Source organism: Ranitomeya imitator, chromosome 10 (assembly GCF_032444005.1).
Source record: "Ranitomeya imitator isolate aRanImi1 chromosome 10, aRanImi1.pri, whole genome shotgun sequence".
Taxonomy (NCBI): Eukaryota; Metazoa; Chordata; class Amphibia; order Anura; family Dendrobatidae; genus Ranitomeya; species Ranitomeya imitator.
In genome coordinates this window covers 108,575,375-108,600,430 of record NC_091291.1, presented here as the reverse complement: position 1 = coordinate 108,600,430, position 25,056 = coordinate 108,575,375, and the positions used below count along the sequence as shown (strand labels likewise).

The following is a 25,056-nucleotide window of genomic DNA, read 5'->3' as shown; positions in this document are numbered from 1 at the left end:
AACTTCAGAGGTTTTATTAACAACTACTCAATCAAGTCAGAATTCGACTATATCTTCTGAACCACCAACTACAACAAAAATATCAACACCAAAGTCTGAAGAAACACTTTCTCCTGAGGTGACTAACACTCTATCCTCAACCCCAACAGCTGGAATAACTCTTCCGATTGAAAGTACCTTCACCACAATCCTTTCCACATTTTCAATGAAACCTACTGCAACTGAGGAAACTGGAGTTTCTTCAGTAACAGAATCAACATTGGCTTCCTCTAGCACATCAGTTTCGGCAGAATCAACTTCAGAAGACATCATTTCCAAAATGACTGATTATACTTCATCTCTATCATCACCTACATCTACTCAATTACATACAGAAGCAACAGAGACTTCAGCATCTCGAGAACCCACCACCAAAGAAACACCTCATCTGTCAACTGGGAATTATGTATCGACTTCTGGACCAACAGAAATTAAGACCATTTATACTTCTGAGCTTTCCACTGAATCAGTTACCCTTACCAGAACTAAAGAAAGTGGCACATTTTCTACAGAATCATCAAGCTTTTTGCCAACTCTTTCATCCACCTTGTTACCAGAGACAACTTCAGAAGTTGTGTTAACAACTGCGCAAACAAGCCATGTCCCCTCTTCAACTTATGAAACACAAAGTACAACAAAAATAGAATCAACGAAGTCTGAAGAGACACTATCTCCTGAGGTAACTACCACTCTGTCATCATCTCCAAAAATTGAGACCATTTCCGTAACAGCGATTACTCTTCCAGTTGAAAGTCTCTCCACCTTACATTCCACATTTTCAACCAAACATACTGTGAGTGTGGAAACTAGCATGCCTTCTGTAACAGAATCAACAACAGTGTCCTCAGAACCAATTACAGAAAAGATATCTACCACAGGGATAGATCATACTTCAACTCTAATGTCACAGACATCCACTCAACTACACACAGAAACAACTGAGATTTTAGCATCTCAAGAACCTACCTCCACTCATACAACTGAGCTGTCAACTGAGGAACATATATCGACTTCTGGTCAAACAGAAATGAAGACTGCCTTTACTGCTGAGCTTTTTACTAAATCAGTTACTCCTACTAAAAGTGAGGAAAGTGCCACAATTTCAACGGAACCATCGGTTACCTTGTCAGCACTTTCATCCACTTTATTACCAGAGACAACTTCAGAGGTTTTATTACCAACTACTCAATCAAGTCAGAATTCCACTATATCTTCTGAACTACCAACTACAACAAAAATATCAACACCAAAGTCTGAAGAAACACTTTCTCCTGAGGTGACCAACACTCTATCCTCAACCCCAACAGCTGCAATAACTCTTCCGATTGAAAGTACCTTCACCACAACTCTTTCCACATTTTCAATGAAACCTACTGCAACTGAGGAAACTGGAGTTTCTTCCGTAACAGAATCGATATTGGCTTCCTCAAGCACATCATTTTCAGCAGAATCGACTTCAGAAGACATCATTTCCAAAATGACTGATTATACTTCATCTCTATCATCACCTACATCTACTCAATTACATACAGAAGCAACAGAGACTTCAGCATCTCGAGAACCCACCACCAAAGAAACACCTCATCTGTCAACTGGGAATTATATATCGACTTATGGACCAACAGGAATTAAGACCATTTATACTTCTGAGCTTTCCACTGAATCAGTTACCCTTACCAGAACTAAAGAAAGTGGCACATTTTCTACAGAACCATCAACCTTTTTGCCAACTCTTTCATCCACCTTGTTACCAGAGACAACTTCAGGAGTTGTGTTAACAACTGCGCAAGCAAGCCATGTCCCCACTTCAACTTATGAAACACAAAGTACAACAAAAACAGAATCAACGAAGTCTGAAGAGACACTTTCTCCTGAGGTAACTACCACTCTGTCATCATCTCCAACAATTGAGACCATTTCCATAACAGCGATTACTCTTCCAGTTGAAAGTCTCTCCACCTTACATTCCACATTTTCAACCAAACCTACTGTTAGTGTGGAAACTAGCATGCCTTCTGTAACAGAATCAACACCAGTGTCCTCAGAACCAATGACAGAAAAGATATCTACCACAGGGATAGATCATACTTCAACTCTAATGTCACAGACATCCACTCAACTACACACAGAAACAACTGAGATTTTAGCATCTCAAGAACCTGCCTCCACTCATACAACTGAGCTGTTAACTGAGGAACATATATCGACTTCTGGTCAAACAGAAATGAAGACTGTCTTTACTACTGAGCTTTTTACTAAATCAGTTACTCCTACTAAAAGTGAGGAAAGTGCCACACTTTCAACGGAACCATCGGTTACCTTGTCAGCACTTTCATCCACTTTATTACCAGAGACAACTTCAGAGGTTTTATTAACAACTACTCAATCAAGTCAGCATTCCACTATATCTTCTGAACCACCAACTACAACAAAAATATCAACACCAAAGTCGGAAGAAACACTTTCTCCTGAGGTGACTAACACTCTATCCTCAACCCCAACATCTACAATAACTCTTCCGATTGAAAGTACCTTCACCACAACACTTTCCCCATTTTCAACGAAACCTACTGCAACTGAGGAAACTGGAGTTTCTTCCGTAACAGAATCGACATTGGCTTCCTCAAGCACATCAGTTTCGGCAGAATCAACTTCAGAAGACATCATTTCCAAAATGACAGATTATACTTCGTCTCTATCGTCACCTACATCTACTCAATTACATACAGCAGCAACAGAGACTTCAGCATCTCGAGAACCCACCACCAAAGAAACACCTCATCTGACAACTGGGAATTATATATCGACTTCAGGACCAACAGGAATTAAAACCATTTATACTTCTGAGATTTCCACTGAATCAGTTACCCTTACCAGAACTAAAGAAAGTGGCACATTTTCTACAGAACCATCAAACCTATTTTCAACTGTTTCTTCTACCTGGTTACCAGAGACAACTTCAGAACTTGTTTTAACAACTAAGCAAACAAGCCATGTTCCCGTTACAACTTCTGAACAACCAACTACAACAGAAATTGAAACACTGAAGTCTGGAGAGACACTTTCTCCTAAGGTGGATTACACTCTTTCATCAACTCAAGCACTTGAGTCAATGTCAACAAGTACAATACTAAGTGTGTCTGAATCTTCAATCTCTCCAGGAGTCAATATCACTCTTTTAACATCTTCCACTGCCATCACTGTTCCAAAAGATGGTACAAGTTTCGAAACGCAAAAAATATCATTGCCATCCAGAACAACGAAAACGTCTTCATCTTACCCCACCAGCCCTACTCAAAAAACACATTCAACATCTGCAACTCTGTCCACCACTGTCCTAACGGATTCAGTAAGTTTAAGTAATCCAACTGGATCTGCCACTGAAAATATTCAGTCTACCTCCACTTTCAACAACATCACACAAACTTCTTTGAACCCAACGCTAAATTACACCACAGTGAAAACATCCTCTTCGTCATCATCACACAGCAACGCTAATACTACTGCCATTGTGACAACCACCAGAAAAACATCTACTCCATCTAAAACATCTGTACATACTACTGAACTACAATGTCCGGTCTTGGAAAACCAGGAGTGCTCAAACATAAATGGCACCTGCTCTTGTGTTTGCAGTAGAGATTTCACAGGACGTGACTGTCTATATGGACAAAATGAGACGGCAGCTGTGATAGGTAAGTAAAGTTTTCTATTTTTCATTTTTCTTGGAGAAACTTCCGATTTTTATTTTAAATACTGTAGTATATTTATGATACATTATATTTTTTTGCTGTCAGTCACGGTGTTGGTGGTTTAGTGGCCACGTAGAGAAATCATTCAAATTGGTAGGATACCTAGCATATAGCCAAAAGCAATCGTTTGGCAGGTCAGACTCCATTCCATATGTAAGGTTCCCTCTATTGTCTGTATTCAGATGGAATTTTATTATAAAAGTAAATTATTACTAGAAGTCTCATTTCTGTGTTACTAAATAGTTTTCCTTTACAGATAAAGGCCCAACCCGTCACATCTCTGTTGAGATCACCATAAACGCGACATTCGATATTTCTTTAACCGACCCATCGTCCCCACAGTACTTGACCCTATTTGCACAAGTGGAAAATGTGGTAAGAATAAGTCAGTGAAGACACAGACTTGTTCCAATATGTGATTTTGTATCTGGTTATATACTATCTATAGAATATTCATTGTTGTATTTTTCTTACTTCTTATTGATGGAGGTTACTACACATTGAAGAATTCCCACAATTGTCATATTAAAAGTCTGCGATCATTGGGGAAAAAAAGTAAAAATAAACAACAACTTTTTTTTTGCTGGTGCCTGTGATTACAGGTCCAATGACTAAAATCAGGTCTTTCCCCATCATAAGATTCCAGCCCTGTGCTACATTGGTTAATCCATTATGTTTAATAAAATAATCACTCTTTGTGCAAATGGCTTCAACGCAAAATAATTAGGGTATGATTTTCGATTTTCATTTGCAAAGATACAAGAGATGGCCTTTGGTGCTCATAAAGTTCTATGGAGATGGGAGGGGCTATAACTATTGGGCGAGACAGACATTCTGCTGAAACGACAGTTACTCTTTATGCCCCCCTCTCTCCGCGGCTCCCGGGATCCACCCGATAATGTCCATTTTGGGCAGTTTTTATATAAGCCTCTCCCCCGTCCGGCGCAGGTTGGCTCCTATGTGTTTAAATAGGAAATAATAGACAGGTACAAAAATACTAACGCAAAAAAAATGACAAAAAAAATCACTGTTTATCGTTTATATGATGTTTAATTAAATGTTCATACGATTAAATTAAAAAAAAAATGACAAAAAAAGCCAAGTATGAATGAGATAATCATTGGTGACATCCAATACAACTGCACTTTCTGTTGACACTTTTACAAAAAACAAAAATTCACAAAAGAAAAACAGAAAAATAACAAAATAAAATTCTCGTTACCGCTCTCCTCTTTCATATACTATTTTTATTTTTTATTTTTTTGCAGCTAAGTCTTGCTTTCAAGAGAGCAGCACCTAAGTACTTTTCGAAAGTGGTCATCCATGGCTTCAGGTAATTTCTTGTATGTAAGGCTACAGGTAAATTAGTAGAAAAATCAATAATATTCTCGATTTTAGGGACTGTATTATCCTTTTTATATAGGCAAATGTCAGGCAGGAGGAGAAAAGAAACCAGGAAATAGTAAATTTTTAGAATTTTTGATTGTTTAAGGGGACTCCGGTTTACTGTAGCATCCTACAATTTTCCCCAAAAAGTAAACCTAGCAGTCTACGAAATTTATGAAAGAAGGTTGCATGTATAAAAGGATACCTGTCAACAGGTTTTTACTATGTAATCTGAGAGTATCATGATGCGGGGAAAGAGAGTTTGATTCCAGTGATGTGTCACTTCCTGGGTTGTGGTTTGCTTTTTCCATACAATCAGTGGTTTATCAGCAGGAGATTATCACTACAGGACTAGGTGTCTCCTACCTCCTGGTCCAACCATAATCATGTGATCTAGTATCTAGAGGCAAGGACAATCCATACTGGAGGAAAAATAAATCCATCTATGGAAGTATCACAGAAGTGTCTTATGTGTACAGACCAGACGAGAGACAGTTTATATCTATAGACCAGACAAAATTGGGAGTTTTATTCTTTAACATGGCGGTCTCACTGATTTATAGGAATGGCAGTATTATTGTGAACAGCACTGCTATCTACAACTATCCCAACAATCAGACGGGCATCACCTTCCTGAACAAAGATTTGGAATTGGCTGTGAACAACTCGCTGAAGCAGTCGCTCCCAGGACTCGCGCAAGAGCTGAACACCAGTGTCTCCATTTCTAAAATAGACCCTCAATCGCCTGCGATAACAAGTAAGTTTTCACATCTCCACATCATCAAAGCTTGAATTCTTCCTCTTCAACTCATCATATGTTCAGTCTTTTGATCGTTTTTAATTAGCTTCAGTTTTCCAAAGTCATCAAGCAGGTAAAATAAGTGACCGATCCGTTCTTCGGGCGTTTTCCGCCGTGAAGAGGCTTAAGACTTTACAATAAAAGTCCATTTTTTGTTTAATGGATGTTTTAAAAAAGTGAAAAAATCATCTATAAAATAAATAAACTTATAAAAAGGCTAACTTTATATAGAAAATGCTTTAAGAACATGTTAACAAAATGATAAAAAAAAATTAAAAGGGTTTGAGGACCAAAAAAAAAACCACCTTGAATGAGTGTTTCTGGAGCAATTTCTGATTGAAAAATTTGCTATTTTTCACTGCCGCTAAAAAAAAAATCTGGGTGCACATAGCCATAGGGCTGGTGCTTTACAGTGACTGCGATCAGTGGGGGGTCAAAGCCTCATGACCAACAATCAGCAGAATGAGGGAACTCAGAATTAGTCCCCGAAGTAGTTTGCACTGCAGTGTGCCTGAGTAACAATGGAGAGTACGGTAGGCGCCCACTTTACCTTTGAACCGCTACTAATCAGAATGCCTGGAAACTCCTTTAAACGTAGCAATTCTTCAAACCTTGGACAAAGGATTGGTGATTGGAAACATCATTAATGGATATTTGTATTGGGACACAAGGCATGTGTCACAGCTCCATTGTATTAATGCTGCGGGTAGAGCTGCACACAGCAGCAACGGAGCTGAGCTACACGCCGGGTACTAACCTGGTAGCCAACAGGACCTTAAACATGTGACAGAGTGATATGAGGTCAGGGTGCGGAGCCAGACGCCGGGGAACAGAGAAGGGATAAATACTAGAGAGTTACCAAACAAGCAAAGATCGGAGCCAGGGGATCACGAGGTACCAAAAGGAAGAGACAGGAGATTGTCAGAAGCAAAGCCAGAGGTCAGAAATCCAGAATAGCAAACAGAGTAACGCACGGAGAGCAAGATAAACACAATGCAAACCGGGCACACACTCCAGAGGTCAAGCACACAGACTAAAGCAGAATGTATAGCTGACAGTGAAACCCAGCTAGGAGTGAGTATAAATACCCCTCCCATCTCTAAAGAGAGGCCAACAACATTAACCCTGAGAGAACAGGACATTAACCATGTCCTAACCATGACAACATGACTGCTGCTTTTGTACCTGGACTAGTCCCACTTAGTAAACACCTTCCCTGACTAGTCCTGATTCACTAGCATGCATCAAACTGATCCATATAAGCTGATTTTACGAAAAGATATGCAGTAATAAAAACATTACTGGAATAAAGAACTAAAAGTTCATTGATGCAGTCTGCAAGCGTTGGCGGACCTAACAGGTTTCCTTTAAAACATTAACATTTAGTGCAACTTTTACAAAAATTGGATGGATAAAATTTGTTATTTTAATGTTTCCTTTCTTCTAACAGTATTGGATACAATAATCTTTATCTATTAAATATTACAGATGTAGGACAGATGATGCCATATGTGAATTGTTCCCTGGCTTATGCTGGCTACATAGTGACGTGTAATGATCAGAACTGTTACTGCAGTGGGCCATGCTTCAATAACCCAGCCTACTGCAATTATAATGGAGAATGCTTCAATGCAAAAAATGGCTCCATATGTCAGTAAGTATATGTTTATCTTTCTGTTATAGGGGTTTTCCAAAAATGAAGTTTTCCCCCAAAATGCTTTCACTGGGTGACAAGAACAAAATGAACGTTTCTTTCCCTCCTCTGCTTTTGTGTCGGGTCTTCTCCGCAGCCTCCGGTGATTGTCTATTGGCCACAACTGTGACATCTTGACTACAACAGAAGTCAGTCACTGTCAATATACATAGCATGAGCCGATGAAGCGGTGATCGGCTGCAGTGGTGAAAAGCCAGTGTTGAAGCATAAGGAAAGGGGTTGCAAGTCTGCAGTCACTCTATGTGATTGCAGACTTGTGAATCCTCACATTGCGACCTGTGGTGTCATGTGACCAGCCACATTCCAACTAGACGTGTAGAACCTCCCTCAATACACTTGCATAGAGCGAGGCCACTCACGTCTAGTTGGCATGTGAGAAAGGGGTTGAACTTTATTAAAAGCATCATGGATCAATTTTTTTAGGGTAGTCCTCTAAAAAGCGATTCTTTAAAATCTTGGATCTTACTGGCTATTTATCACTTTTTGAACCTCCCCCCCTTTCCGCCTTTGCACTTCCCTCCTCAGTTTTCATTGGTTTTCATTCCTTTAAATACTTCCTTATTCCCTTTTAACCTTTTTATTCATTGACACCTGAAGAAGATAGCGATTGGCTGTTGAAACGCGTTGTGATTAAAGATTTTAAATCCCTAACCTGTGCTCCGGTGGCCTCTGTCATCAGCGCTCCATCCAGACCGCTTTACTTTTTTCAATTTTAATTATAAAGACATGCCTAACATAAGTGACAGGTAACGTCAGCAGATAATGTAGACGCTGCATTGAAACTATCCTTTGCTCTAGGTGCTACAAGTCTCATTTCTACCAGTTCCAAGGAGAGCAATGCGAGCTGTATGTGCGAACGTCTGGATTTTACGGGTTAATATTTGGACTGATTGGCGGAATCCTCCTGCTTCTCATCGTTGTGATTTTCGCAGTGTATGCCCTGAGGAAGAAAAGGATGTTCAGGTTTGTCTAATCTGGGAAAATTCTATCAGTGGAATGGGAGGCGTTAAATAGTTTGACCACACTGGACTTTGATCCATTGCATTTCAAAGGGTGAAATCGGTATAAACTGATCTTCTGCAAATCCACAGCAGTGATCAATTTATGCTGGAAAGTTCTCCCCTGCTGCGTGTGGATGAGACTTTATAATATCTGATCCACAATGCTTCTTTTATAATAGTTACCTGGTTTGCCATCTGAAAAAATAGACAGATAGACAGTGAAAATGCTTAAAGGGATAGTCCCATCTTATAGGAACTTTGCGTTTTACTTGTAATGAAAAAGCACTTCCGGGAATGTTTTTATTCCCTAAACCTGTCTCATTGGGTATGTAATGCAGTGTAAGTGCAATAAAACACTTTGTTGTCACGCTCCACGAACTTACATTGTATAAGTGACTTCCCGCTCACATATTTCAATTTAAGTCAAGTGAGTGAGAAGAGGAGTGGAGCAGCGCTGGAAACGGGGGAAGGCGGTGATCTGTGTACATATTATTCACTTATATTTAGGAAGGTTTAGGGAATAAAACCTATTTTGGGAGTGATTCTTTAAAAAAACCACTCCTCCTTCCATCAAAGTATTTATCCTCTTAATAATCATATTATGCAGCACTGTGTACTTACAATTGCTCATTTTGCCTTTCTACCCACCTAATTCTTCTCTTTTTCATTATTTCTATGACATCACATGATTAAAACTGACTAGCTGAATCCTTCTAAAATCTATGTAGAAACAGGGGGTCTTTTTTCTCTGCATGAGTCATCATTAGAACTACAATTCTACATCCCTGGCAGCCCTGGTCCACCTCCTCTTCAACTCATGACCCCAGCCATGGACTTTGTAGTGATGTGGAATTGTAGTTCTAATGATGTCTCATGCATAGAAATCAGATCTCATGTTTCTACAGTATATAGAGGGCAAAATCAGCAATTGTAAATACACAGTGTTACTATTACTTTATTTTCCTTGTTAATCCTCTGTTGGGGTTGTCATCCTTACCTGTTTTCCTAATAACAAGTCTGTAAAGGGCAAATAAAAAGAGACAACAAGGGGCACAAACATACAAAACCACAAAACAGTGCACCAGTGTACTCATCTGTTATACTTGTGTAAAGTGCATGGAGGAGAAATATAATGGAAAATAAAAGTATGTGTATGGATCACATCTATATACCAAATACATCTAGGATCGGCTGATACAATCTCACAGAATTATCTTTCCATCCCTTATTCTTTAGTTTATTCAAAGAGAGACGTGACTCAAGAATGTGGTTTACATATGACGAAGAGAGAACCAATTTCCAGCATACGGGTAAGTAGGAATATTCTGTATATTTTCTGCTGGATAATCCAAAAGAGGCAAACAATAAAAAGCACAAATGTCCGTAAAGTCATGGTGCACTTTTCACCAGTCACAGGATCTATTTATAGTTTACATATTGGCTCCCCCTTTCTTTGGCCCAATCATATCAGAACTGTTCATGAGGAGCGATGACAAGAACCAATCAAACACAAAATCATTTAAGCTGTTGCTGAGCCCCCAGCCAGATTAACCCCTGATAAACTGAACTCTGATTAATACACTGTCAGGTCTGTGACATCATGCACCCACAAGCTTATGCCAGCTCTGTGGGTTTCCATGCCAGTCGAGATGTGGACGGTATAGAGGAAAGTTCAGTGTGTTCTGTGGCTCGCTAAATTCGAATCCGTGACCAAAGTGCTACGTGAATATCGGCGCGTTTATAACGAAGCGCCACCACATAGGAATAACATTACTCTCTGGCATAAGCAGTTGAAGGAAACTGGCAGTTTGGTGGAGAAACCCCGCTCTGGTAGGCCATCAGTCAGTGATGAGTCTGTAGAGGCTATACGGGATAGCTACCTAAGGAGCACTAAATAATCTGTGCGTGCGTGTGCTCGACAATTACACCTAAGCAAGACTACAGTTCATAAGGTGTTAAAGAAATGTCTCTGTTTTACGGGGTACAAATTACGGCTGTTGCACGTTATCAAACCGGCGGATAGACTCAAATGATGCTACATGTTTCATGAGATCGACAATGATGCAAGATTTTTGCAGAAAATTGTGTTTAGCGATGAGGCGACCTTCCATATCGGTGGACATGTTCATCACCATAACGTCCGAATATGGGCTGCTGAACGTCCTCATACCTACGTTGAGTACGAACGTAAAACCCCTAAAGTGAACGTGTGGTGTGGCCTGATGCATGATAAGGTGATAGGCCCACTTTTTTTCGTGGAGAGGTCTGTGACGGCAAACATGTATCTTGACATGTTGAAATTGTATGCAGTGCCACAATTTCCAGAAGGTGTCATCTTTCAACCGGACGGCGCTCCTCCACACTACACCACCATTGTTCGTGAGTTTCTGGATAGAACATTCCCCCCGGCGGTGGATAGGCATGGGTTCTGTCAAGCCATGACCACCACGATCCCCGGATCTGACGCCCTTAGACTTTTACTTTTGGGGTTATGTGAAGCAACATGTGATTACAATACAGTGTGTCCGTAAAGTCATGGTGTGCTTTTGACCAGTCACTGGAAAGCAACAAAAAAACAAAAGAAATGTGAAATCTGCTCCAAATAGAAAAACTCTCCCAGATTCATACCTATTCAGTACAGTTCGATGTGGGCTCCATTTGTTGCCCTAAACCCATCCAAACGATAGTGAAGTTCTTGCCACACACGGGTAAGGACGTGTACATTGAACGTAACAATGACATTAATCACTTAAAACAGAGAATCACAGATGTTATTCACTCTCTGACACCAGACGTCCTTACCCGTGTGTGGCAAGAACTTCACTATCGTTTGGATGGGTTTAGGGCAACAAATGGAGCCCACATCGAACTGTACTGAATAGGTATGAATCTGGGAGAGTTTTTCTATTTGGAGCAGATTTCACATTTCTTTTGTTTTTTTGTTGCTTTCCAGTGACTGGTCAAAAGCACACCATGACTTTACGGACACACTGTATTGTAATCACGCAGACACAGCATACAGTATACACTGTATACCATATAGGCCAATGCCTCAATGAGTGAGATAAATGTAGTGGTTATTGGGAAAGTTGTGACTGATAACATAAAAAATGAATACATTTCAAAGAATGGTAACTGACTATGAGATCAGTTTTGGGTGCGTTGTTACTTTAACAGAATAGTAATTGTAATGCAGTGCCCCCTGTTGCATCCAGGGGGTACTGTGTGTGCTCCTCAGGATATGCATGGAGGCGTATCTGTGGTTTTAATGGTGATAATGAGATAGTGACCAGAAGGTTTGTAAATGGCCGGTATGTGTCGCAGAGGGAGTCTGCGCTGTAAGCCTAAAGTAATGTTGTTGTTCTGGGACCTGTAGTCCCACAAGTGTTTGTATAGCTGTGAAGGGAGGCTTACTGGGCTAGTTTGAGAGCTGGGTGGGTCAAACTAGCCACACACACACCTCCCATCTATGAGAGTGGTTACAACTACAAAATGTGACCATGGTGTGGTCACATGCTCTGAGGTCTGTGGTCTCTGTGTTATGACCTGGTGGTCAGGACAATAATGGACCTGGTGGTTAAGAGCACACGGAATGACCTGATAGTTACTGATAATAAAGGACGAGCTCTGGGACGTGGGAACTCTGCTGACCGCAATCCCTAATCCTATCAAACACACTAGAAATAGCCGTGGATTGCTCCTAACGCTCCCTATGCAACTCGGCACAGCCTAAGGAACTAGCTAGCCCTGAAGATAGAAAAATAAAGCCTACCTTGCCTCAGAGAAATTCCCCAAAGGAAAAGGCAGCCCCCCACATATAATGACTGTGAGTAAAGATGAAAATACAAACACAGAGATGAAATAGATTTAGCAAAGTGAGGCCCGACTTACTGAACAGACTGAGGATAGGAAAGGTTGCTTTGCGGTCAGCACAAAAACCTACAAAAAGACCACGCAGAGGGCGCAAAAAAGACCCTCCGCACCGACTCACGGTGCGGAGGCGCTCCCTCTGCGTCCTAGAGCTTCCAGCAAGCAAGACAACAATAAAAATAGCAAGCTGGACAGAAAAATAGCAAACCAAAGAAAATACAAGCAGGAACTTAGCTTCTGCTGGGAAGACAGGTCACAAGAACGATCCAGGAGTGAACTAGACCAATACTGGAACATTGACAGGTGGCATGGAGCAAAGATCTAAGTGGAGTTAAATAGAGCAGCCAGCTAACGAATTAACCTCGTCACCTGTGGAAGGAAACTCAGAAACACCCACCAGAGGAAGTCCATGGACAGAACCAGCCGAAGTACCATTCATGACCACAGGAGGGAGCCCGACAACAGAATTCACAACAGTACCCCCCCCTTCAGGAGGGGTCACCGAACCCTCACCAGAGCCCCCAGGCCGACCAGGATGAGCCAAATGAAAGGCACGAACCAGAGCGGCAGCATGAACATCAGAGGCAAAAACCCAGGAATTATCTTCCTGAACATAACCCTTCCACTTGACCAGGTACTGGAGTTTCCGTCTCGAAATACGAGAATCCAAAATCTTCTCCACCACATACTCCAACTCCCCCTCAACCAACACCGGGGCAGGAGGATCAACGGATGGAACCACAGGCGCCACGTATCTCCGCAATAACGACCTATGGAACACATTATGGATGGCAAAAGAAGCAGGAAGGGCCAAACGAAATGACACAGGATTGATAACCTCAGAAATCTTATACGGACCAATGAAACGAGGCTTAAACTTAGGAGAGGAAACCTTCATAGGAACATAACGAGACGACAACCAAACCAAACCCTCAACACGAAGTCGGGGACCCACACAGCGCCGGCGGTTAGCGAAACGTTGAGCCTTCTCCTGGGACAATGTCAAATTGTCCACCACATGAGTCCAAATCTGCTGCAACCTATCCACCACAGTATCTACACCGGGACAGTCTGAAGACTCAACCTGCCCTGAAGAGAAACGAGGATGGAAACCAGAATTGCAGAAAAACGGCGAAACCAAAGTAGCCGAGCTGGCCCGATTATTAAGGGCGAACTCAGCCAACGGCAAAAAGGACACCCAATCATCCTGATCAGCAGAAACAAAGCATCTCAGATATGTTTCCAAAGTTTGATTAGTTCGTTCGGTTTGGCCATTTGTCTGAGGATGGAAAGCCGAGGAAAAAGACAAATCAATGCCCATCCTAGCACAAAAGGATCGCCAATACCTCGAAACAAACTGGGAACCTCTGTCAGAAACGATGTTCTCCGGGATACCATGTAAACAAACCACATGCTGGAAAAATAATGGCACCAAATCAGAGGAGGAAGGCAATTTAGACAAAGGTACCAAATGGACCATCTTAGAAAAGCGATCACAAACCACCCAAATGACCGACATCTTTTGAGAGACGGGGAGATCCGAAATAAAATCCATAGAAATATGCGTCCAGGGCCTCTTTGGGACCGGCAAGGGCAAAAGCAACCCACTGGCACGAGAACAGCAGGGCTTAGCCTGAGCACAAGTCCCACAGGACTGCACAAAAGAACGCACATCCCGTGACAAAGACGGCCACCAAAAGGATCTAGCCACCAAATCTCTGGTACCAAAGATTCCAGGATGCCCAGCCAACACTGAACAATGAATCTCAGAGATAACTCTACTAGTCCATCTATCAGGGACAAACAGTTTCTCTGCTGGGCAACGGTCAGGTCTATCAGCCTGAAATTTTTGCAGCACCCGCCGCAAATCAGGGGAGATGGCAGACAAAATTACCCCCTCTTTGAGAATACCCGCCGGCTCAGGAACACCCGGAGAGTCAGGCACAAAACTCCTTGACAGGGCATCAGCCTTCACATTCTTAGAGCCCGGAAGGTACGAAACCACAAAATCAAAACGGGAGAAAAATAACGACCATCGAGCCTGTCTCGGATTCAACCGTTTGGCAGACTCAAGATAAGTCAAATTCTTGTGATCTGTCAAGATCACCACGCGATGCTTGGCTCCTTCAAGCCAATGACGCCACTCCTCGAATGCCCACTTCATGGCCAACAACTTTCGATTACCAACATCATAATTACGCTCAGCAGGCGAAAACTTTCTAGAAAAGAAAGCACATGGCTTCATCACCGAGCCATCAGAACTTCTTTGCGACAAAACAGCCCCTGCTCCAATCTCAGAAGCATCAACCTCAACCTGAAACGGGAGCGAAACATCTGGCTGGCACAACACAGGGGCAGAAGAAAAACGACGCTTCAACTCCTGAAAAGCCTCTACAGCTTCAGAAGACCAATTGACCACATCAGCACCCTTCTTGGTCAAATCAGTCAACGGTTTAGCAACACTAGAAAAATTAGCGATGAAGCGCCGATAAAAATTAGCAAAGCCCAGGAACTTTTGCAGGCTCTTCACAGATGTCGGCTGAGTCCAATCGTAAATGGCCTGGACTTTAACAGGGTCCATCTCGATAGTAGAAGGGGAAAAAATGAACCCCAAAAATGAAACCTTCTGAACTCCAAAGAGACACTTTGACCCCTTTACAAACAAGGAATTCGCACGAAGGACCTGGAACACCATTCTGACCTGCTTCACATGAGACTCCCAATCCTCCGAAAAGACCAAAATATCATCCAAATACACAATCAGGAATTTATCCAGGTACTCTCGGAAGATGTCATGCATAAAGGACTGGAATACTGATGGAGCATTGGAAAGCCCGAATGGCATAACCAGGTACTCAAAATGGCCCTCGGGCGTATTAAATGCTGTTTTCCATTCATCGCCTTGTTTAATACGCACAAGATTATACGCCCCTCGAAGATCTATCTTGGTGAACCAACTAGCCCCTTCAATACGAGCAAACAAATCAGACAGCAACGGCAAAGGATACTGAAATTTGACTGTAATTTTATTAAGAAGGCGGTAATCAATACAAGGTCTCAAAGAACCATCCTTCTTGGCCACAAAAAAGAACCCTGCTCCTAACGGTGATGACGACGGGCGAATATGGCCTTTCTCCAAGGATTCCTTTATATAACTCCGCATAGCGGCGTGTTCTGGCACAGATAAATTGAACAATCGGCCCTTAGGAAACTTACTACCAGGAATCAAATTAATTGCACAATCGCAATCCCTATGAGGAGGTAGGGCACTGGCTTTGGGCTCATCAAATACATCCCGATAATCCGACAAAAACTCTGGAACTTTAGAAGGAGTGGAAGACGAAATAGACAAAAATGGAACATCACCATGTACCCCCTGGCAACCCCAGCTGGACACAGACATAGATTTCCAGTCCAATACTGGATTATGAACCTGTAGCCATGGCAACCCCAAAACGACCACATCATGCAGATTATGCAACACCAGAAAGCGGATATCCTCCTGATGAGAAGGAGCCATGCACATGGTCAATTGGGTCCAGTACTGAGGCTTATTCTTGGCCAAAGGCGTAGCATCAATTCCTCTCAATGGAATAGGATACTGCAAGGGCTCCAAGAAAAAACCACAGCGCCTAGCATACTCCAAGTCCATCAAATTCAGGGCAGCGCCTGAATCCACAAATGCCATAACAGAATAGGATGACAAAGAGCAAATCAGAGTAACGGACAATAGAAATTTAGACTGTACCGTACCAATGGTGGCAGACCTAGCGAACCGCTTAGTGCTCTTAGGACAATCGGAGATAACATGAGTGGAATCACCACAGTAAAAACATAGCCCATTCTGACGTCTGTGTTCTTGCCGTTCAGCTCTGGTCAAAGTCCTATCACATTGCATAGGCTCAGGCCCATGCTCAGATAGTACCGCCAAATGGTGCACAGCTTTACGCTCACGCAAGCGTCGATCGATCTGAATGGCCAAAGACATAGACTCATTCAGACCAGCAAGCATGGAAAATCCCACCATGACATCCTTAAGGGCTTCAAAGAGACCCTTTCTGAAGATTGCTGCCAGGGCACATTCATTCCACTGAGTGAGCACAGACCACTTTCTAAACTTCTGACAATGTATCTCCACTTCATCCTGACCCTGACACAGAGCCAGCAAGATTTTCTCTGCCTGATCCACTGAATTAGGTTCGTCATAAAGCAATCCAAGCGCCAGGAAAAACGCATCAACATCACGCAATGCCGGATCTCCTGGCGCAAGGGAAAATGCCCAGTCTTGAGGGTCACCACGTAACAAAGAAATAATGATCTTTACTTGTTGAACAGGGTCACCTGAGGAGCGAGGTTTCAAGGCAAGAAACAATTTACAATTATTTTTGAAATTCAAGAACTTAGATCTATCACCAAAAAACAAATCAGGAATTGGAATCCTAGGCTCCGACATCGGATTCTGAACCACAAAATCTTGAATGTTTTGTACCCTTGTAGTGAGATTATCCATCCAAGAGGACAGACCTTGAATGTCCATGTTTACACCTGTGTCCTGAACCACCCAGAGGTAAAGGGGAAAAGAGAGACAAAACACACTGCAAAGAAAAAAAATGGTCTCAGAACTTCTCTTATCCCTCTATTGAGATGCATTAGTACTTTGGGCCACCTGTACTGTTATGACCTGGTGGTCAGGACAATAATGGACCTGGTGGTTAAGAGCACACGGAATGACCTGATAGTTACTGATAATAAAGGACGAGCTCTGGGACGTGGGAACTCTGCTGACCGCAATCCCTAATCCTATCAAACACACTAGAAATAGCCGTGGATTGCTCCTAACGCTTCCTATGCAACTCGGCACAGCCTAAGGAACTAGCTAGCCCTGAAGATAGAAAAATAAAGCCTACCTTGCCTCAGAGAAATTCCCCAAAGGAAAAGGCAGCCCCCCACATATAATGACTGTGAGTAAAGATGAAAATACAAACACAGAGATGAAATAGATTTAGCAAAGTGAGGCCCGACTTACTGAACAGACTGAGGATAGGAAAGGTTGCTTTGCGGTCAGCACAAAAACCTACAAAAAGACCACGCAGAGGGCGCAAAAAAGACCCTCCGCACCGACTCACGGTGCGGAGGCGCTCCCTCTGCGTCCTAGAGCTTCCAGCAAGCAAGACAACAATAAAAATAGCAAGCTGGACAGAAAAATAGCAAACCAAAGAAAATACAAGCAGGAACTTAGCTTCTGCTGGGAAGACAGGTCACAAGAACGATCCAGGAGTGAACTAGACCAATACTGGAACATTGACAGGTGGCATGGAGCAAAGATCTAAGTGGAGTTAAATAGAGCAGCCAGCTAACGAATTAACCTCGTCACCTGTGGAAGGAAACTCAGAAACACCCACCAGAGGAAGTCCATGGACAGAACCAGCCGAAGTACGATTCATGACCACAGGAGGGAGCCTGACAACAGAATTCACAACATCTCTGTAATGGAGAGCGTGTAGATCCTGGACGGCTTGTGTGTTGGGAGGTTCTGTGTGTGGACTGGATCCCTGAATAGTGCACTGTGAGGCTGTGGATCTGAAGACTTGTGTGTTGGGAGATCCTGGGAGTAGGATCGGATAACTGATAATCACACTGAGAGACTTGTGTGTTGGACGGTCCCGGGTGGGGATGGACATCCTGAACAGCACACACAGTGGCCTGTGTGGGAAGTCCTGGGAGTAGGACTTCCTGAATAGCACAACCTGCGTTGGAAGATCCTGGGAGTAGGACTTCCTGAAGAGCACATGGGAAGGAGTGTAGACAGAGTCTGTGATGGCACTGCATTGGGGGAGCTACAGCCCGTCTGAGGATCTGGACTAACTGATGTGTGCCTGCCAGGCAAGTTGGTAATCCCAATTCGGCAGTTTCCCTGGAGAAGAGAGGACTGACAGGAGTCAGCGTGTGGAGCAGGAGCTCCAGTAAGGTAACCCAGAGTATGGGAATCTGTGTGCTCTGACAAGGGGTCAGTAATGAACTGTGTGGTCTCCCACGGTAACTGGATGAAGTAAGGTCCAGCGTGTTTAGAGACTGCGAATCAATGTCGTGTGTGCTGCATGAATAGAGACATTGATACGGCATACGGACAACCCCGGGAACTAGTCAAGGAGGGCTGGCGGGTGTAGTGTCTGAACTGTGAGCTAAAGCCGCATAAGAAGTATCTAAGTTAAAGCCGCAACTAAATGTCATTGGTTGGTGCCTATTGTGTTCCATGAAGTGTAATGGTCTGTGCATGACCCGGTTTATGACTGCATAGTAAATCGCATGGACTGTTTTATGAGAAAAACGTGCCTATGTGACTGAGTCCCGTTGTTAAGTGAGTGTCCACCAACACATGCAGTAAGCTCTATCTTACATAATCTATTGGCAATATCACTTACTTTTCATTGCGGCACCTTGGGAGCTTCTTGGAAAGTCATTCATAGAGCCTTTTCTATACAGTTTAGGTTCATGATTATGTCGGCTGTCCTGACATGTCAGTTTTATATAATATCACCACTAGGAAGTATGTAGAGAGCTTGAATCACTTAAAGGGACTGTTCAGTAACATCAGATATGATCATATACAGTATATGAGACAGGTGGGGTTCCCAAATCTGGCACCCCTATAGATTCGTCATTATTTACTCCACCGGCGGCTCACATGAAACAGCTCTATTCAATGTGTAGTGGCCACTGTCAGGTACTGCAGGATAACTCATATTCAAAACAAACTGAAGCAAATTACAGCTGACTGGTAGGAGAGCCAGAGGTTTGACCCCTGCTGATTTCATATTGATGACCTATCTTAAGGATGAGTGATCTATATGATGAAACTGGACAGCTCCTTTATTAAAAAGAAAAGGGATGGTAATGGGGGCATTATAGACTCCAACCCAGGAATACAATCCTCAGGATTACTAACTGCTTGGAAACGGGGTTTGGAGCAAGTCTGGCTTCTCATTGAGTGAAAAGTCCCTTTTCTGCTATTTTATGAATGATTTGTAAGTGATGCCCATGTTCTCTACACTTTTACTGGTGATATATTGTCATCACACCGAGTATCTGGAATCCATGCCACAGAAATTGAGTTGCTGTGGATGTGATGAATAAGGTGATACTAGCTGCGGATTCATATATAAGGTGATGCTAGATATTGGGTGTAGAGGTACTATTAACCCCTTCCACTCTCAGGAGACACACATTGGGGGTGAGATCTGTAGTGATGGCACTATGCGTTTTTGAGGCGGTACTAATTATATTTATAGATTCCCTTTTTCCCTCTTCATTTGTTGCTTCTTGGAGCCATTACCTGTACTCCCAATAATATTATAATTCTGGAGACTCTTCCCTCAGATAATTGTATTGTAAAGTTCCTCCTTGAAATGTATGAGTACAACCAGGTGTTACTATTTGTCAAGACGGTGTGTCCCTACATTAGAAGCAACTTTAGTCAGCATTGCTGCTGAACCCATGAATTACACGCTTATACCTCCGCATTATAGAAGTGCAGAAAACCATAAATTGATTACTTCTAACATATTGTACTTTTACCTTTCCTTCTCTCATTCTAGATATGGATGCTTTTGCCAGAGCGAATTTTCCCAGCTTATCAACTAAATCTGGAAAATACGATCTTGAAACAAATTCATCAGCATCTTCAGGCAGTGACCTTTCGGCGGGATCGTTCCGGCCCAGTCTGGACAAAGTTGACACTTCACAAACAGTAAAGAAAAAGTCTTTTTTTTTATTAATTATAACTTAAATGGAATCTGTCAGTAGGATCATCCCTCTTAAGCTGTTTTTATGGGAAGGTGTATAAAACGATACCTTGATATCTGCATTCCAATATCTTATTCCAGAGAGATTTATTTTTTTATTATATGTAAATGAGATGTTACGATCTATGGGTGGGGCATAGATATCTCCAACAATCTGCCTCTAGAAATTATTTTAAATGAAAGGGGACTTTACCAGTGTGAGATACTTTGCTCTCATAGTCATACACAGCTCGGCAGTGATATCAAAACTAATAAAGTACAGAAGAAGTGAACTTTATCTTATTACACACACATTTGCAGCAGCAGTTGTCCTCTCATAGTGCTTTAGCTTGCAACTCACAGGCAGTCAGTGTGGGGAAAAGGAAAGTACTTTGCCTGACATTGCCATCTCCATGTGCGGTTCCACCATTACTCCAAAGCAACATGCCCGCTGCCTTGGGGTCATCCTTGATTCCGAGCTTTCATTCACCCCCCACATCCGATCACTGGCTCGCTCTTCTTATCTGCATCTCAAAAACATTTCTAGAATTCGCACTTTTCTTACTTTCGACTCTGCAAAAACTCTTACTGTTTCACTTATTCATTCTCGTCTGGACTATTGTAACTCTCTACTAATCGGCCTCCCTCTTACCAAACTCTCCCCGCTCCAATCTGTCCTGAATGCTGCTGCCAGGATCATATTCCTCACCAATCGTTACACCGATGCCTCTACCCTGTGCCAGTCATTACACTGGTTACCCATCCACTCACTCCAGAATCCAGTACAAAACTACTACCCTCATCCACAAAGAACTCCATGGCTCAGCACCACCCTGCATCTCCTCCCTGGTCTCAGCCTACCACCCTACCCGTGCCCTCCGCTCCGCTAATGACCTCAGGTTAGCATCCTCAATAATCAGCACCTTCCACTCCCTTCTCCAAGACTTTACATGTGCTGCGCCGATTTTTTGGAATGTACTATCCAGGTTAATACGATTAATCCCCAATCCACACAGTTTTAAGCGTGCCCTAAAAACTCATTTGTTCAGATTGGCCTACCGCCTCAACGCATTAACCTAACTATTCCTGTGTGGCTCATTCAAAAAACAAGCAAACAAACAAAAAAAAAAAACTTAAACCATAATCAGCTTCCTTGCATCATGTTCTCATACACTTTATACAATTAATAGCCCTCTGTGTCTCGTACTGCTACATACTTAGGCAGTTAACTGGTTCATGCAGCTTTACATGAACACCCGAGCCTTACACTATGGCTGATCCGAACAACGAAAGCAATTGTTACCATCCACCTCTCGTGTCTCCCCTTTTCCTCATAGTTTGTAAGATTGCGAGCAGCAGGGCCCTCACTCCTCTTGGTATCTGTTTTGAACTGTAATTTCTGTTATGCTGTAATGTCTATTGTCTGTACAAGTCCCCTCTATAATTTGCCAGCACTGCAAAGGTATTTGCAATTAGACAAGGTTCAACTATACTGTGTTGGTTATAGTCAGGCACAGCTCTGCAGCAGAGCTGGCAGAACTATGAGAGGACAAATGCTGCTGCAAATGTGTTTGTAATGAGACAAAACTACATTTTCAAGAGTGGCGGAAGGAGAGTAATGCATGACTGCAGATTTGATTACACACAGAGCTATTTTATGATCTCTAACCATTGTGTAACCATGTTATGGATAAGAACTATAAGAAAAATAACAGTAGAATACTTTAAAGTGAGCCTGTCACCCAGTTTGGCCGATATAAGATACGACCACCGTCTTTCAGGGCTTATATACAGCATTCTATAATGCTGTAGATAAGCCCCCAATCCGACCTGAAAGATAAGAAAAATAAGCTTTATTATACTCACCCGTGGGGACGGTCTGATCCGATGGGTGTCGCAGGTCCAGGTCCGGCACTCCCATCTTCTTATGATTGCCGCTCTTCTGCTTGCTTCATGGCTCCCCAGCATCGAGCTCCTGAGCAGGCTTACTTATCTGCCCTGTTTAGGGCAAAGCAAATTACTGCAGTGCGCAGGCACCGGAAAGGTCAGATAGGCCCAGCGCCTGCGCACTCCAGTACTTTGCTCTGCCCTCAACAGGGCAGATAATAATGCCTGCGCCGGAGAGCGATACCGGGCAACGATGAAGCAACAGGAGGGCGGCAATCATAAGAAAATGGGACGCGCCGGACCCGGACCTGCGACACTGATCGGACTGGACCGCCCTGTAGGAGAGTATAATAAAACCTATTTTACTTATCTTTCAGGTCGGTAAATTTATTTTTTTATTCGGAGTGCAAATCCCATTTAAGATTTAAAAAAAAATAATTATAAACTTATTTTCACACAGTTTAAAATTCAGAGACCAGAAATGGTGGGAGCCACTAAGGAACAAATGTGATCGAAAAACATCCCTGAGGATCGGCACTGACTCTGAGGATCGGCACTGACTCTGAGGACCGGCACTGACTCTGAGGATCGGCACTGACTCTGTGCATCGGCACTGACTCTGAGGATCGGCACTGACTCTGAGGATCGGCACTGACTCTGTGGATCGGCACTGACTCTGTGGATCGGCACTGACTCTGTGGATCGGCACTGACTCTGAGGATCGGCACTGACTCTGAGGACCGGCACTGACTCTGAGGATCGGCACTGACTCTGAGGACCGGCACTGACTCTGTGGATCGGCACTGACTCTCAGGACCGGCACTGACTCTCAGGACCGGCACTGACTCTGTGGACCGGCACTGACTCTGAGGATCGGCACTGCTGTATGTTGTCTTCAACATAATCTAATTTACTTCTATGAATGTAATTTAAAAAAGAAGAGAAGAAAATCTTTTGTAAAACGTTTAGCCGACAAATGTCGTCTTACCTGATATTTTATGGCATTGCACACTTTGCACATTATTTGTCCTGGATTCTTATATGTTCTTTAGTATAAACAATATTTTTAGATTTTTATGTTATTAGAGTAATATATAAACCATAAAAAAAACTAAACGTATTCTTCATGAACTTAATGTGCTGCTTATTGGAGGTAATGAAGTACAGATTTGTACGCCTTTTGCACTTTTCAAATATATTTTGTATTTTTTTTAACAAAAATGATGTATAGTTGTATATTATTACTATGCTGAATTTGTTTAAGTCTATTTACATTTGAACTATATTTTAATACTAAATGAACTAAATGATGAGCAACATGCAAAAAATATAAAAATAATTAAAAAAATAAATCTTAAAATTATTTGTTGTTTTTTACTCTAATCGGGTACACAATTATGAGTGTTTGCAGTGCAAAGTGTGTACAGCATTGTGGTTATTAACAAAAAGGGGGGAACCCCATATTGAAATCCCTCACTAATAAGTCATGCAATTTAACTTTTACATGTTAAAATTGCTGTGGGGTATTACTAAAATATTGTCCCCAATCTGTTCAATCTCATATTGTAAGGTATATACCTATATTTATTATATGGGTGACACCCGGGAAGTCACCAGCTTTCTGAAAGAAGTACAATCACACTGTAGCTCAAGTACCAGCAAAATGTTTCACCGCATATGCGGCTCCATCAGGGAATGGGACACTGGCATACACCTGATGAAGGCTCCAAACAGTCGAAACGCATTGTTTATATGGATTTTGGTTTATATCAGTGTGAATAAAAAATGTTAACCCACAAGTAACCTGAAGATCCTTCAACTTAATGTCTCTCTGTGGCAAAGGCAGCACCGTTCCCTGGTCGTCCATTCTGGCAAAGCCTACCCATTAAAATCTTACATCAATTGCTAAATTTGATGTTATTTATGCTATAATTTATCCTTGTAATAAGATCTATGTTGGTCAGACCTCGCAGGAGCTTAGGAGACGGATCCAAAAGCATCTATCAGCTATCAATCTTGCTGCATCTGGTAAGTGGAAAGGTAAAACACTGACTTCTGTCTCCGCGCACGTCCTCGATCATCACCAGGACACAGTCAACAACACACGGAACAACACACGGATAATTGGATTACAAAGATTCTGAACCAGCATAACTATTGTACAATATACTGTTATTTTCATTATTTTTTATACATTTTACTTAACTATTTTGCATTGATACTTTTTGATCAAAAAATTGCTATTTTCTCATGTACACCTTACTAATGAGCATATGCCACTCATGTACACCTTACTAATGAGCATATGCCACTCATATACACCTTACTAATGAGCGTATGCCACTCATATACACCTTACTAATGAGCGTATGCCACTCACGTACACCTTACTAATGAGCGTATGCCACTCATATACACCTTACCAATGAGCGTATGCCACTCATATATACCTTACCAATGAGCGTATGCCACTCATGTACACCTTACCAATAATAATAATAATAATAATCTTTATTTTTTTATATAGCGCTAACATATTCCGCAGCGCTTTACACACATTATCATTGCTGTCCCCATTGGGGCTCACAATCTAAATTCCCTGTCAGTATGTCTTTGGAATGTGGGAGGAAACCGGAGTGCCCGGAGGAAACCCACGCAAACATGGAGAGAACATACAAACTCTTTGCAGATGTTGTCCTTAGTGGGGCTTGAACCCAGGACTCCAGCGCTGCAAGGCTGCTGTGCTAATCACTGCGCCACCGTGCTGCGAGTTGAGTCTACCAATGAGTGTATGCCACTCATGTACACCTTACCAATGAGCGTATGC

General features: G+C 42.3%; 2 protein-coding genes across 2 annotated transcripts in view; one reads left to right on the top strand and one right to left on the bottom strand.

Moving 5' to 3' along the window:
* The window catches only part of LOC138651819 (putative oxidoreductase YteT), a 242,781-nt gene that overhangs the window by 43,189 nt on the left and 174,536 nt on the right, over positions 1 to 25,056 (bottom strand). The window lies entirely within an intron of this gene.
* On the top strand, positions 282 to 23,592 carry LOC138650875 (uncharacterized). Its single transcript, XM_069740727.1, has 9 exons — positions 282 to 3,734; positions 4,048 to 4,166; positions 5,060 to 5,124; positions 5,741 to 5,934; positions 7,465 to 7,630; positions 8,489 to 8,653; positions 9,928 to 10,001; positions 20,157 to 20,308; positions 22,690 to 23,592. Exons 1-9 carry the CDS (start codon positions 320 to 322, stop codon positions 22,738 to 22,740), a joined length of 4,401 nt encoding a protein of 1,466 aa, XP_069596828.1. The 5' UTR covers positions 282 to 319; the 3' UTR covers positions 22,741 to 23,592.

What these genes read in the sequence shown, in the direction of transcription:
- LOC138650875 (XM_069740727.1), top strand. Translation starts at nt 320, where the DNA reads ATGACTGATTATACTTCATCTCTATCATCACCTACATCTACTCAATTA. An exon ending in AGGAAGAAAAGGATGTTCAG is followed by an intron (nt 8,654 to 9,927) that starts GTTTGTCTAATC and finishes CTTATTCTTTAG; the next exon opens with TTTATTCAAAGAGAGACGTG. An exon ending in AACCAATTTCCAGCATACGG is followed by an intron (nt 10,002 to 20,156) that starts GTAAGTAGGAAT and finishes CTCTCATTCTAG; the next exon opens with ATATGGATGCTTTTGCCAGA.